At 45.1% G+C, this 16,129-nt stretch overlaps 1 protein-coding gene across 2 annotated transcripts in view; it reads left to right on the top strand.

Moving 5' to 3' along the window:
* Window positions 1-16,129, top strand: part of Ubxn8 (UBX domain protein 8) — a 22,333-nt gene that overhangs the window by 1,414 nt on the left and 4,790 nt on the right. Inside the window, exons 2-5 of one of the 2 annotated variants that reach the window (XM_028768226.1) lie at window positions 6,520-6,642; window positions 9,438-9,508; window positions 10,733-10,855; window positions 14,484-14,618. In XM_028768226.1, the coding sequence (XP_028624059.1) occupies window positions 6,520-6,642; window positions 9,438-9,508; window positions 10,733-10,855; window positions 14,484-14,618 (452 nt within the window). The remainder of the gene's footprint in view (window positions 1-6,519; window positions 6,643-9,437; window positions 9,509-10,732; window positions 10,856-14,483; window positions 14,619-16,129) is intronic. The other variant, XM_028768227.1, reaches the window with a different exon arrangement.

Below are 16,129 nucleotides of genomic sequence, written 5' to 3'. Positions count from 1 at the left end.
CCTTCCTTCCTTCCTTCCTTCCTTCCTTCCTTCCTTCCTTCCTTCCTCCCTCCCTCTACCCCTCCCTCCCTTCCTTTCTTTCTTTAACTGGATATTTTATTTATTCACATTTCAAATGTAGCCGGGCGGTGGTGGCGCATGCCTTTAATCCCAGCACTTGGGAGGCAGAGGCAGGCGGATTTCTGAGTTCAAGAGTTCGAGGCTAGCCTGGTCTACAGAGTGAGTTCCAGGACAGCCAGGGCTACACAGAGAAACCCTGTCTCGAAAAAACAAAAAAAAAAAAAAAAAAAAATGTTATCCCGTTTCCGTTTCCCGGTTTCCCCTCGGCACCCTGCTTCTATGAGGGTGCTCCCCCACCCACTCACCCACTCCCGCCTCACTGCCCTAGCATTCCTGTACACTGGGGCATCAAGCCTTCAGAGGAACAAAGGTCTCCCCTCCCATTGATGCCAGATAAGGCCCCTTCAGTCCTTCCCCTAACTTCTCCTCTATTGGGGTCCCCATGCTCAGTCCAATGGTTGGCTGAGAGCATCCATCTCTGTATTGGTCAGGATCTGACAGAACCTCTCAGGAGACAGCTGTATCAGGCTCCTGTCAGCAAGCATTTCTTGGCATCTGCAATAGTGTCTGGGTTTGGTGTCTGCATGTGGGATGGATCCCCAGGTTGGACAGTCTCTGGATGACCTTTCCCTCAGTCTCTACTCCACTCTTTGTCCCTGTATTTCTTTTAGACAGGAGCAATTCTGGGTTAAAATTTTGGAGATGGGTGGGTGGCCCCATCCCTCAACCGGAGCCATGCCTAACCTCTGGATATGGTCTCCGCAGGTTCTCCCTCCCCTTTGTGGGGTATTTCAGCTAATGTCATCCCTGTGGGGTTCTGGGAGGGTCTTCCTTTCCTGGAGATGCCAGCACTTTCTGATTGCTACCATCTCCCATTGCTACACATCTCTGTTCAATTTCCTGACCCTTTGTACATCTCCTCCATCTCCTCCCATACCTGATTCTTCCCTTCTTTTTCCCCTCCCCCTCTTCTCTTCCTCCCAAGTCCCTCCCACCCTCTACTTCTCTTGATTATTTTGTTCTCTCTTCTAAGTAGGGCTGAAGCATCCACTCTTTGGTCTTCCTCCTTCTTGAGTTTCATGTGGTCCATGAGTTGCCTAATATGCACTTACCAATGAGTACATAACATGTGTGTTCTTTTGGGTCTGGGTTACCTCACTCAGGATGATATTTTCTAGATCTAGCCATTTGCCTGCAAATTTCATGAAGTCATTGTTTTTAATAGCTGAGTAGTATTGCATTATGTAAATGTACCACATTTTCTGTATCCATTTCTCTGTTGAAGGACATCTGGGTTCTTTCCAGTTTCAGGCTATTATAAATATGGCTGCTATGAACATAGTGGAGCATGTGTCCTTATTACATGTTGGAGTATCTTCTGGGTATATGCCCAGGAGTGGTATAGTTGAGTCCTCAGCTAGTACTATGTCCAATTTCTAAGGAACCACCAGACTGATTTCCAGAGTGGTTGTACCAGCTTGCAATCCCACCAACAATGGAGAAGTGTTCCTCTTTCTCCACATCCTTGACAGCATCTGCTGTCACCTGAGTTTTTGATCTTAGCCATTCTGACTGGTGTGAGGTGGAATCTCAGGGTTGTTTTGATTTGCATTTCTCTGATGACTAAGGATGTTGAACATTTCTTTAGATGCTTCTTGGCCATTCGAGTTTCCTCAGTTGAGAATTCTCTGTTTAGCTCTGTTCCTCATTTTTTAATAGGGTTATTTGGTTTTCTGGAGTCTAACTTCTTGAGTTCTTTGTATATATTGGATATTAGTCCTCTATCAGATGAAGGATTGGTAAAGATCTTTTCCCAATCTGTTGGTTGCCGTTTTGTCCTATTGACAGTGTCCTTTGCCTTACAGAAGCTTTGCAGTTTTATGAGGTCCCATTTGTCGATTCTTGATCTTAGAGCATAAGCCATTGGTGTTCTGTTCAGGAACTTTTCCCCTGTGCCCATGTGTTTGAGGCTCTTTCCCACTTTCTCTTTTATTAGATTTAGTGTATCTGGTTTTATGTGGAGGTCATTGATCCACTTGGACTTGAGCTTTGTACAAGGAGATAAGAATGGATCGATTTGCATTCTTCTGTATGCTGACCTCCAGTTGAACCAGCACCATTTGTTGGAAATGCTGTCTTTTTTCCACTAGATGGTTTTAGCTTCTTTGTCAAAAGATCAAGTGACCATAGGTGTGTGGGTTCATTTCTGGGTCTTCAATTCTGATCCATTGATATAGTTTTTTTTTTTTTTTTTAAAAAATGTGTGTCTTTTGAGTCTTTAACTACCTTAGGTTAGTCTGAATCTTGAAGGAGACCTCCTGCCTCAGGCTTCCAGGTCCTGAGAGGATAGGTGACAGCCTGGGTAACTCAAGAGTTTTTTTTAAAGGGCCATTCTGAATTCTGTGTGGAGAATGTTTTGGAAGGAAGCTATAGGAGAGAGTAGTGAGGCTAGTTAGGGTTTGCTGCCATAAGTACTTACTGCCATTACTTGGGCTGGGGCAGCAGGAGTATGAATTGTGGACAGAGTTGGGATATGGGTGAAGCAGAAACAAAAGACTTTGTGGACAGGTAGTCTCCATGTCTGCCTCCCTCCTTAAGCAGCTTCTTAGTGTGTGTTGTGTGTGTTGTGTGTGTGCGTGTGTGGTGTGTGGTGTGTGTGTGTAGTGTGTGTGTGTGTGTAGTGTGTGTGTATGTGGTGTGTGTGTGTGGTGTGTGTGTGTGTGTGTATGTGTGTGGTGTGTTGTGTGTTGTGTATGTGGGGTGTGTGTGTGTGTGGGGGGTGTTGGTATTATTTTTGAGACAGTGTTTAGCCCTGATTGATCTGGAACTCACTCTGTAAACCAGGCTGGACTGGAACTCAGAGACCAGCCTCTCTCTGCCTCTTGAGTGCTGGGATTAAAGGGATGTGCCATCACTGCCCAGACTCTAAAGCTAATGGACAAACTAAAGTTCTTCCTCCAGCCTCCCTCCTCCTCCACAAGGAGTCAGATGCTCTGAAATATGCCCGTGACAAGAAGTGAAAATGAAATGTTCTTTGAAAAGCTAGATTGGGGGCTGGAGAGATGACTCTCTGGTTAAGAGCACTGGCTGCTCTTCCAGTGGACTCTTATTCAGAACCCACATGGCAACTCAAACCTGTTTGTAACTCCAGTTCCAGAGGAAACCAACACACTCACATAGACATACATGCAGGCAAAACACCAATGCACATAAAATAAAAATAAATAATTAAAAAGAAGCTAGATTGCAGTATATGAACACTTTTTAAGCTTGGGCTTTTTTTTTTGAATATTTGGTGTGTGTGTTGATGTGGCTGTGTGGGTGCATGGAGCTCAGAGGACAACTTTTGGAAGTCAGGTTTCCCTTGACCTTTACGTGGGCTCTGAGGAATAAAACTAAGTCAGATTGTCAGGCTGGTGAACCAAGCCCCTTCATCCAGAGTCCTCTTGCTGGCCCAACACGACTCTTACTTCAACAACAACAGTAAGAAGAAGTCACACTCATTCGTGATTGCAAGACTCACCCTCTCCCTTGTCTTTGCTCTGCTCCTGGAGAATCTACTATTTTTCTCTAATATTTGAGTCACAAGAAGGTCGTCACTCGGGGTTGTGGGAGATCTGGTTCCATTCAGCGCTGACCCCAGGAAGTCTTGAGGGTAAAGGTACCACGTCAGACTTGTGATTATGTTCCTAGGCCTGTTCACGGTGCTTAAGTCAAGAGTTGGAGAAAATGAAGCAGCCTTCTGGCTGCTGCTCCTCCGTTCGAAAGTTTCATTTAACTCTGCAACCTTCGCTGTGAGATGGTGGTAATTTTCTTCTCTGTACCCTCCCTCCTTTGGGTTCTTGATAATCTGTTGACAATATTTAAGTCTGTTTTAGAAATTATACCTCCCGGGGCAACAGCCGCAGTGCTAATACTGGTGGGGCGTGCTCAATGGATAGGGACGTTCTAAATTTTGTAGTTTCTTTTTCAAATGATCTTCAGTTAAAGGACCACCTGCTTGGATCTAGACCCCATCACATGGATAAGATGGTTCTTCTGTATCTGCCAAGTTTGGTTTTTTTTTTTTTTTTTTTTTTTAATAAAACCATTCTGGAATCAGGTGTCAGGGCTTGGGTGGCTTGAATATGCTTGGCCCATGGGGAGTGGGGCTATTACGAGGTGTGGTCTTGTTGGAGGAGGTGTGTCACTGTGGGGTGGGCTTTGAGGTCCTGTGCTCAAGCTCTGCCCAGTGCAGGGGAGCCTCCCCCTGGCTGCCTTTAGATCAAGATGTGGTGCCTACAGGAGCACCTGCTGATAATATGCTTCCCACCATGGTGACCATGGACTGAACCTCTGAACCTGTAAGCCAGCCCCAAGTAAATGTGTCCTTTTTATTTACCCCCAAGTAAATGAGTTGCCTTGGTCATGGTGTCTCTTCACAGCAATAAATCCCAAATTCAGACAGGGCTAAACAAAACAAAAGAGCAACAAACCCCTAAAAATTCGCAGAGGATACATTTTAGTCCCACTGGGCATCTCTTCCCTCTGAGTTAACAAATTGTATTATACATAATGACACTCCTACTTTATTTTATGGTATTTTAAGACAGGGTTTCTCTGTGTAGCCACTGGCTGTCTTGGAATTCTCTTTGTGGATCAGGATGGCCTCAGACTCACAGAGATCAGCCTGCCTCTGCCTCCCTAGTCCTGGGATCAAAGGTGTGCACCACCACACCGGGCTAATGATCTTAAGGGATTTTGATTTTGACTCCTCACCTGAGCTGTCAAAACAGTGTGAGAAGTACTGATGAACATATGAGTGGTAGTTTTATGTGGAAATGACTGAGCAAGTGCTGGGAACTAGAGAAACTGCACAATGGTGCAATTCAATCGAGGGAGATATTGGAGATTCAGGGGCTAGGTGGAGAAACGTATTCTTAGGAGGCTAGTGGCTGCGCCCCAGTACCTAATAAGTAAATAAGCAAATGACATTTGGGGCTGGCAGGAAGCTGCACTAGTCATGCTGCTTACTGCCAAGCTTAATGACTGGAACGGGGTTCCTGGAACCCATGAGGTGGTGGTGGGGGAGGGGTGGGGCAGGGAGGGGGCAAGAGAGTTCATTCTTGATACTTGTCCTCTGACCTCTTGTGCAATGTGATGTACCGCATCCCATCCCGAGTGCCCCAAATAAAAAATACTTTAAAATATTTAAAGTATTAAAATACTTTTAAATATTCTGATGAGAATGACTATTTAAAATAGAACTGGAATTTCACAAGATATTACTCTTAATCTTATTTTGAAGCAAACCAAGTTTTATACATTATTAATGCTCATAATATTTATTTATTTATTTATTTATTTATTTATTTATTTTTGGTTTTTCGAGACAGGGTTTCTCTCTGTAGCCCTATCTGTCCTGGAACTCACTCTGTAGACCAGGCTAGCCTCGAACTCAGAAATCTACCTGCCTCTGCCTCCCAAGTGCTGGGATTAAAGGTGTGCGCCACCACCGCCCGACATAATATTTATTTATGACTCAGCTGAATACTATGTGTTCCTAAAACAGGATGTTTCTTCTAGAACGATTTTCTCACAGGTTGTTGTGGCGGTGACCACCATGTTGAATTTTAGCTCTCTAGAAGACTTAGGAAACCAATCAGGAGGCTTGTATCATTTAGCATTTAATTATGCTTCCTAGTACAAACAGTCTGTCATTTTTTTTTTTTTTCGAGACAGGGTTTCTCTGTGTAGCCCTGGCTGTCCTGGAACTCACTCTGTAGACCAGGCTAGCCTCGAACTCTCGAACTCAGAAATCCGCCTGCCTCTGCCTCCCAAGTGCTGGGATTAAAGGTGTGCGCCACCACCGCCCGGCCAGTCTGTCATTTATTAATTTTATCAAGTTGTAGCGTGATATTTTCCCTCTACATTTGCAATAAAGCTTGATCATTGGACAGTGTGAAAGGTAGGTGGGGGAGGAAGAGGAGGAGGAGGAGGAGGAGGGAGAGGAGGAAAAAGAGGAGGAGGAAGAGGAGGAGAGAAGATGGCTTCGGATGTAGTGTGTCTCTAGTAGTCTAGGTAGTTATAATATCTAGGTTAGATAATTGGGTAACGATTCTAATTGTGTGGACATCTTGTTAATTGATCATTTCCAAATATATAAATCTATTGGATAATCTTTAAGCACTAAGAGGCTTTATTCTACCGGGTACCGCAGGCATAGTGGGAAAGGTCTAGGCGCAGCCGAGCATTGTGGACAGTGTGCTGGATTGGCAGAGCCAGCCACCACACTGACGGCTTGTGAGTGCCAGGGCTGCCGTTTCTAGATGGCTGCGGTCCAGAGCCGGAGCAGCGGGAAATGGTGGCTGCCCGAGAACGGACGGGCGCCGTTGTCTAAATATCACCCCTACATCAAGTAAAGAGACATTTTCTTTTAAAGAAAAATGTTTGTTTAATTAAATTTTTTTTCTTTATAAGGAATTAAAGACCTCATTTTGCTGAGTGGCCGGATATTCCTCCTGCTGGCCCTGCTTACCCTAGTCATTTCTGTGACCACCTCCTGGTTTAACTCACTGAGACCTTCCCAAGTCCATCTGAAAGGTAAGTTTAGTACTTGCACTACCTACCTTTAAAAAAAAATATTTTTTCCTCAAAAAATAAAAAGTAATCTTTTCTACTCAAACTTTTTCTTTTGTTTATTCTACAGTAAGAACTGTTCTATCATTCATTTATTCTGTGTAATTTCAAGTGGGAGCCTGTTCTCTCCTTCCAGTATGTGGGCTCCAGGGATGACTGAGGTCATAGGTTGGGCAGTAAGTGTCTTTACCCACTGCGTTTTCTCACCAGCCTTAGGAGCTTTAAAAGCCCCGGATAGAGAGGTGGTAAAGAGAAGTGACTGCTGTTCCAGTCCCCCTGAGCTCTAGTCCCAGCACGCATACAGCTGTAACACTAGATCCTGGGGATCTGCCGCCCTCTTCTGGCTGCCATGGGAACTGCATGCATGTGGTACATATACATGTAGACAGAACACTCACACACATAAAATTTAAAATAAAACAAAAAAACAGAATTGTACTTGGCCTTCTAGCAGATTACTTTTAAAACTAGCAGCTATTCTTAAATGTTATTAGCAAGCTTCCCATTGCGATTTTTTTTTTTTGTTTTGTTTTTGTTTTTTGAGACAGGGTTTCTCTGTGTAGCCCTGGCTGTCCTGGAACTCACTCTGTAGACCAGGCTGGCCTCGAACCCAAAAAGCTGCCTGCCTCTGCCTCCCAACTGCTGGGATTAAAGGCATGCGCCACCACTGCCTGGCCCATTGTGATTTTTTAAAATGTATTCATTTTTACTATTTCATTTTTTGTGTGCATTGGTGTTTTACCTGCCTGTGTCTGTGTGAGGGTGTCAGATGCCCCAGAACTGGACTCACAGGACAGTTGTGAACTACCATGTGGGTGCTGGGGATCGAACCTAGATCTTCTGGGAGAGCATCCAGTTCTTGTAACCCATGAACCATCTCTACAGCCCTTGGTTTTGTTTTAAGATAGGCTCTGCAATAACCCAAGGTGGCTTGTTACTTACTGTATAGCTGAGGATGACTTCCAACTTCTGATCCTCCTGCCTCCACCTCCTGCCTGCTGAGATTACAAATCTGCACCAAGAGCTGGTAGTTTGTGGTGCTGGGGCTCCAACCCAAGGCTCCGTGTGTTAGGCCAGCATTCTGCTAACCTCTGTAATTATTGCTTTTAAAATACAAGCAAATACAACAGAGAGTGTAAACTTATAGCTCTTTCATATCAGCCATGCAAAAAACATAATTGCAAAAGATTATTCGACCGAATAATGTATGATATTGTGTGTTCTTTGGGGATTCCCAATCAAAGAGTTTGGATTTTCTCTGCTTTGATCTCTCATACTTCAAATGACTCAGTTTGGATAGTCAATAAAAACATTGTGATTTCCCATTAGGAATTTTGTTATGGTTGTGTTTTCAGTTTGCTGTGAACCTCAGGTGTAGATGTGTGAATAGCACCTGGTGCCCTGCTTTCAGTCCTTAGCACTCAAAAAAAAAAAAAAATCTAATAAAAGCCAACAGTATGTTGCTGTCAAGGAGATGGCTTGCTGCTCACACTGCATTGCCAGCTCCTGTGACTTACTGTTTATAAATATGGAAATGTGCCCCTGACGGCTGGTTCCTGCCTTTGTAAATTGTTCCTTTGGATTATTTGGGTGTGAGTCATGTGATTCATTTATGGCTTGACAGACTCTTAGCTGAGCTGCATCCTGCCTTTGCTGGGGTACCTGGAGCATCTCAGGCAAGCCATTCAGGGGAGGCAAAACGCAGTCTATAATGGAGGTCCTCAGTTTGTATTTTCCCAGGGTGGGGAAACAACAGAGTCTGGGATGATTGCCCTGGTTCCCAGTCTCTTGTATACCCTGGCACAGCTGGGGTACCTGTGAGAGTTAGGATTGGGGAAGGGGGCAGTTGGTCCTTTCCCTCAGTGTCCACAAGCCAGGCAGGAAGGGGAAAGCAGAGCCCTAGAAGAGGGGCTGAACCAGTTTGGTTCTGAGTGAGGGTCTGGGAGAGAGAAGGCCTTCTCCAGGAGATTTAGGAGCAGCTCTTTATGACAAGGAACCCCTCCTACCCCCATCCTTGATGAAGAGATGGTCTGTGCTTGTTCAAACTGCTTTATTTGATGGGGAATGAGAAGACATCCACTTTTTACTCAGAGTGAAAGGATTAAATACCTTTTATAGGAAGGAATGGGGGGAGTGAGGGGATGGGGATGGGGGGCTATCTAGATACCTCATTAGTGTGGATTTTATTAGCAGGGTTTTATGCTACCTGACTGATTGTCCTCTCAGTGGGTTGTCACATGGTTTGTTCCAGAGCAGGTAGTGGGAGGTAGAGGCAGGCAGGGAGTGGCCCCATTCCTACTGTTCTGAGATTTATGGGGTTTGAGCTCACTCAACCTTACTAGCTCTTCCGTCTGGTGGTGGCACGGTCCACTTGCCCCGCAGTATTGGCATAACTTCACTGAAGGCTGATGCTATGCAACATGTAGCATTAGCACTGTGTTTAGACTAGAAATGTGGCATATGCTATAATAGCATTTGGGAAACTGAGACAGGAGGATCCCCAGTTGGAGGCCAGCCGGGGCTACAGAGGAAGACCCTGTTTCCAAAAAAAGGAAGTTTGTTATATACAGTAATATTACAGTAATGTTCAATGTTAGCGGATTGTTTCAGAACAGCTTTTATTATAGATTTCATATGTACGTGTTTTGATTATTTGAAAAGTACATAGTGTTCATATCTAAAGACTTATTCTCAGAGAAAATGCATTTGATTCTTTGAAACTTCAGGATTAAAAAAGCGTTTCTTTGTTTTGGATTCAGAAGGAGAAAAAGAGAATGAGAAAAGACAAAGGCTCGTGAGGGAAAGGCAACAGGAAGCCCAGGGTGAGAAGGTAAGACGCAACGCTTGAGGGCATCGTGGGCGCTGCCTCGCTATCTGTGTGTGAACAATCCCTGATGTCTAATTCACGTGGCATAAAACTGTATCTTCCCTCCTTCTCTTGTACTGTAAGCTGACCTAGAATTTACAAGGTCATGAGGATAACCTTGGGTGCCATTCCTGCCTCCACTTCCTAAGGGCTGGGATTACTATACTCAAAAATAAAAAACGAAACAAACCTTATTCGTTAAATTTTATTCATTCTTCATTCATGTGTCTATGTGATGTGTATGGAAAGAGTTGGTTCTCTTCTTATCCCAGGGTTTGAACTTAGGTGGTCAGGCATGGTGACTATTGGACTTCCCCTGGCCACTGCTGTAGCCAACGTTGGCCTCAATCTCAGGATCCTCCTGTCAGTTCAACAGCCCGAGTGCTGAGATGAAAGTTGTATGCCACCATTCTCAGAACATCATTGTCTTATATGTGCAATATTTTTTTTTATTATTTCTGAGTCTTAGTCACTGTTCTGTTGCTGCAAAGAGATACCACGACCAAGGCAACGCTTCTAGAAGAAAGCATTTAATTAGAGGCCATGATCCTCACGGCAGGCAGCAAGTATGATACTGTAGAAGTGGCTGAGAGTTTTATTTCCTGGTCCTCAGGTGTCAGGCAGAGTGAAAGATGCTGGGGCCGGCACGGACTTTTGAAACCACAAAGCCCACCCCCAGTGACACACCACCTCCAGCAAGGTCACGCCTCCTAAGGTTGAGCCTGTTTTAGGGTCACTATTGCTGTGATGAAACACTGTGACCACAGCAACTCTTATAAAGGAAAACATTTAATTGAGGGCCGGCTTATAGTTTCAGAGGTTCAGTCCATTACATCATGGTGGGACGCACGGCAGCATGCAGGCAGGCATGGTGCAGGAGGAGCTGAGAGTTCTGCATCCTGATATGCATGCAGCAGGGAGAGAGAGACACTGGGCCTGGCTTGAGCTTCTGAAAAGTTCAAAGCTCCGCCCCCCCTCCCACAAGGCTTCCTTGTTTAAGGATCGAATTTTCCGATTGTGCCAGTCCCTAATGACTAAGCATTCAAATATATGAACGTATGGGGAGGCATTCCTATTCAGACCACCTCAAGTTTTAAATCTTGTTCTGGATTAATAACTTTATAGACCACGTGAACGTATAATGTAGAAACACTAATGTCTAGTAATCACACGTTTTTGCTTGACCAGGCCAGCAAGTATATACAGAATGTTTTAAAGCCTCAGCAGGAAATGAAGTTGAAAAAGCTGGAAGAGCGGTTTTATCAGATGACAGGGGAGACCTGGAAGCTGACCCCTGGCCACAGACTCGAGGTTTGGAAAGTCTGCTTTTCTAATTTGGATCCTATTGTTTGTTTCCTGTGGGGTGTGTGTGTGTGTGGTATGTTTTATGCCCAATGTGCCAATGTGTATGGGTGTACTCGTCCATGTAGGCACATGCTGGAGTTAGTGTCAGGCGTCTTCCTGTATTCTACTTTGGGGGTACCCTCTCCCACTGAACCTAGAGCTCATAGTTTCAGCTAGACTGGCTGGACGGGTCAGAGCCCTGATCTCACACACACACACACACACACACACACACACACACACACACCTGTGTCACCTCAGACACTGGGGTTATAGTTGCTATCACCACACCTGTTGTTTAGTACATGGGTCTGGGGATTCTAGACTCATTTCCTCGTGAGCAGCAAGTGCTTTCTCGCTGAGACATCTCCCCAGCTCCTGTGTTTCCTTTATATCTATTGCCAAGGCCCATCTTTGTGCCCATGTTTCCTTGTATATGGAGTTACTTGCATGTGTGTATTTGGTAGAGTTTGAGTCAGGGTCTCTCTGTGGAACCCAGGCCAGCCTTGAACTCATTTTGTGGCCGTGGCTGACCTTCCCCTTGCAGCGGTTCTCCTGCCCCTGCCCCTTAAGTGCTGGGGTAGCAGGCGTGTACATTGCTTTGCTCCGCTCCTCATGAGTTTTATTCGGTGCATGTGTGAGTGAAGTGGTTAAGGGACTGTTTACCCCCGTGACAGATAATGTGCTCTTTGAGAAAACCGAGGAGTAACACTGTTCTGAGGAACTTCTGATCTTTGCTTAAGTAAGCTATTCAGATATCCAGAGTATTAAGCTCACATTAAGACATAAACGTATTTATTTTTATTTTGTGAGCATGAGTATTTCTCTCGCATGCATTCATGTGTACTCAGAAGAGGATGTCAGAGTCTCTGAAACTGGAGTCCCATGGCTCATAGCCGTCATGTGTGTGCTGGGAACCCAGCCTGTGTTGTCTATAACACTGTCTTTACTGCTGAGCAGTCTCTCCAGCCCCAAAGTCACACTGGGTGCATCATGCTTGGTTCTGTTTCTAAAACCATGGGCATTGATCCTGTGTTTTCATTTGGATGTAGAGGGTTACTGTTTAAGTATTGATACAGAGAAATATCCAGGCTTTACAGGTTAGAGTAACCCGTGACAGATTTATATGAAGGCTACCTTTTTGTGTGTTTTGTGTTTCCAGCTTGGAGGGCATCTTACGTTGTCTTGTAAGGAAAAGGGTCCAGTAAAGGAGCCAGGGTGCTTATATAGTCTACAGAGCCAGTTCTTACTTGTCTCACAGTCAAGGGCGGGTAATAACATTGATATGAAGTCTGGGCAGTACACGATGCCACTGTTCTATGTTGCCATTTCCTGTGTGTGTGGTACATGTGTGACACAGGATGTCAAATGTACTTGTTGTCACTCCCCACCTCTTACGTAGTTTTCATTTCATTACTTTATTTGTATGTCTGTATATACTACATTTGTGGCCAGTGCCCATAGAGGCCAGAAGAGGGCGCCGGCTCCCCTGGAACTGGAGTTACAGACGTTGTGAGCCGCCATGGGTGTTGAGAGTTGAGACCAGGTCTTCTGAAGGAACAGCCAGTGCTCGTGACCACTGACCCACCTCTGCAGCCCTTTACCTCATTCTTGAGACACTGTCTGTCACTGAACCTTAACCTCCCTGCTGTAACTAGGCTAGCTAGCTTGTGAGTTCCTGGGATCTCAGCTTTTTATGTGAGTGCTGGGGATTTGAACTTAGGCCTTTCTGGTGTCAGAGCAAACATTCTTACTGCTGAGCTTTCTTCCTCCGTGTCAGCACATTCAGTCTCTCCGTTGGTAGACATAAGTAGGCTGATTTTACTTTCATTTATTTTTGCTTTTGAGATGAGGTCTTGCCACATTCCCTGGGTTAGTTTCCACCTCCCTGGCCCCAAGCGTCCTGAGTCGCTGAGACCACAGGTGTGTAGTTCTGTGTACGGCTGGGTACCACTGTGCGACACCCTACCCCGTTCAACAGGCGGGTTTAGCCTGACTGATGGCTTCAGCAGGGGTCCCAGAATGACTTAGTCATTAATACTGCTGTTAGAAAAGTTAGTGGTGACAACGGTTGTCCAGGAGCAGGGCAGACTGTAGGCATGGTCATTCTGAGCTTCTGTGAGAATCTCGGTGTTAGAGCTGAATTGGGTGTGTCTGTCTGTCAACTCCAACCAGTCTACAGTGAGGTGATAGCCCACGCTTGACTAGTGAACGGCTTGGTGTTAAGAGTCTGAGTAGGAAGTTTGGTAAGAAATGTGAGGCGCTTTCGTGTCTTTGTGAGCAAAGGCTTTAGAGAACAGCTTAAAGAATTGCAGTTTCACAGAAGTTAGTCCCCGCGGCTGGAGGGCGTGGTGGACGGCCGAGCACTGGAGAAGGTGATTCAAGCCAACCCCACCCTATCTCCCCCCACTTCCCATAAGTCATCATAGTCTGGATCCATTAGGACCCATTCCCTGGATCAGAACCTTCTTATGAATTGCTCTCAGAGACTCACTCTGAGGCGGGCTTTCCTATCCTTGTGGATGTTTTATCTGGGTGACAAATGGAACCCTTGCGGTAGGTAAGAGTAAAAGATCAGAGTATAAAGAACAACCTTTGCACTTCCCAGAGGCTGCTTACCACTGGGCTGAGTCTGAATTGGGAAGCCCAGACGTTACCAGAACCATAGACTATGATTATACCATGGGTACTTTGGAGTCACCTACTGGGATATTCCTTTGTATGCATGGTGTTGTGTGACTTCCTGGGGGGACTAGACACATGCCCATCCACCCCAGATAGGCACCCTTCACAGACCAAGGAAACCACTCCACCCACAGCTAGCTTGGTGAGTCAGTGAATTTACAGGTGTGCAGTGCAGGGATACTCACTCACTGTGCCATTGGTGACACACTCACAGAAGCCAATGGGTGACAGTGATACAAAAGCTCTTGTAACCCTGGGCCTTCCTGCACATCGTGCTGACTGCAGTCAGCAATAGCTCCTGTTTCCGTAACAGCGAGGAGGAGTTTTTATGCATCTGCGATTCTAATGCTCCCTAGGTCCTAGACAGCCTTGGGCCTCCTGGGTGGGGGTGACTGGGAGGAAAGAGGCGCACATCCCACCTTCTGTTTGCATAGCTGATAGCACAGCACCTCTCTGCAAGGCTGCCTTTGTGGAGAGGAGGATAGGATACCATTAGCCCGTTTCCTTGTTTCTGTCTTTGGAGACACTCTGTGGTTGGTCCGACAGGATATTTGTGAGGCAGAGCAGGAAATGCCGAATGTTCAGGGCCAGTCTGGACTCCATATGAGTGCCAGGCCTACAGGGATACCTAGTAAGATCCTGTGCCAAAGCACAGAACAGCACTGTTCGACAACAGAAGCAAGCCGAGCAGGACATTGTCGGCTTTTCCTAGTGAGGAAGACCCTAGAACCTGGATAAAGGTGGATTCTGGAACTCATTCAGACTCATATTTTCTTGCCTAATGAAACTATACTTTAATTTTGTGATCTAAAAAATGACTATCAGAGCTAAAAAAAAGTAACCATTATGAATAGATCTAGTCAATACAACATGACTCTTGGAGTTTTTTTTTTTGGTTGTTTTTGACCAGGGGGATGAAGATTCGGAGTTTGAAAATTCAAGTCAGGCATCTTTTGAAACAATTAACGGAGAGGCAGTAAGAAGACAGAACTTGCCTAAGTTTTCACCTAACCTTTCACCACCTGCTCAGCCGCACTTGAGGAAGGTGAGCTCTAGGACACTCACAGAGTTTGACGGCTGATGGCAGGGGTGTGTTCTTTAAGGGGAAGAGGAGGATGCTTTAAACCTGGATGGTGTCTTCCACAGCCTTGTAAAGGGGTCAGCTCTGTGGATCACTGGTTCTACTTAAAAATCAGTAAACCTGAACCAGGTTAGAGGGAGCGAGGAGATAAATGGTATGGAAATAATTCGATAGTGTAGGATATTTTCTTGTATAAATTGAGATATTGGGATAATGCTCAAGTATAAACACACTCATTTTCTGTATCCCTTATTTATATAAACTGAAGACCGTTTTATTCAGTATCTCTAAATAATTCTGTGTGTAATGGCATGGCATTATGCCTCTGCCTCCCAGGTACTGGGACTACAGCCGGCACTACAACCCAAGGGTTTTCCTGTTTTGTTTCTTTAATAATGCAGGTTTGTACAATATCCTAGAACATCTTTTTTTTTTTTAATATTTATCTATTTATTTTATGTATGTGAGTACACTGCAACTGTCTTCAGACATACACTAGAAGAGGGCATCAGATCTCATTACAGATGGTCGTGAGCCATCATGTGGTTGCTGGGAATTGAACTCAGGACCTCTGGAAGAGCAGTCAGTGCTCTTAACCACTGAGCCATCTCTCCAGCCCCCTAGAACACCTTAAAAGAAAAAAAATTAGGGAAAGCATGCTGGCCATTGATAGAGGGCCTGGTACGTGCTACATATGTGAGCACTGCTGGGCCACCTTCCCAGTCTGTGCTCAACTCTTTTCTTCCTTCTTTACTTAAGAGACATTAAAAAATTACATTTACTTCCTTAGCGTGTATGTGTGTATATGCATGGGAGTATGACGATCCGAGAACTACCTGGAGGAACTGTTTCTCTGGGGATTGAACCCAGGTTGTCACCCTGTGCCCTAGTCAATGTTCTATTGATGTGAAGGGACACCATGACGGTGACAACTCTTATAAAGTAAAACATTTCATTGGGGCTGGCTTACAGTTCAGAGGTTTAGTCCATTATTGTCATGGTGGGAGCATGGTGGGCATGCAGGCAGACATGGTGCTGGGGAGGTAGCGGAGAGGTCTATATCAGGATCCGAAAGCAGCAGGAAGAGAAATTGAGACTTGCTTGAGCAATTGAGACCTCAAAGCCCCCCCCCCCAGTGATGTACTTCCTCTAGTGAGGCCACACCTCCTGATAGTGCCACTCCCTTTGAGTCTATGGGGGCCACTTTTCATTCAGACCACATCTGGGTAAGTCATCTTGCTCACCAAATAGATTTTAATATAAACTTTATGTGGTATTTTTGAGATAATGTCTTACTATGTAGCTTTGACTATCCTAGAACTTGCTATGCAGACCAGGCTAACCTTGGACTCAGAGATCTGCCTGTCTCTTTTATAGAGCTTATTCCGGTTAAGAGAGGAAAAGACAAGAAGCAAGTTAGACACACCTGAAAACAGTTGCCTCGAATTTTCATTGCAATTGTAAACTAATTTTCC

Source organism: Grammomys surdaster, unplaced genomic scaffold (genome assembly GCF_004785775.1).
Source record: "Grammomys surdaster isolate TR1022 unplaced genomic scaffold, NIH_TR_1.0 185, whole genome shotgun sequence".
Lineage (NCBI taxonomy): Eukaryota > Metazoa > Chordata > Mammalia > Rodentia > Muridae > Grammomys > Grammomys surdaster.
Note: the sequence above shows the minus strand (reverse complement) of the source record. Positions and strands in the feature narration are given on the sequence as shown.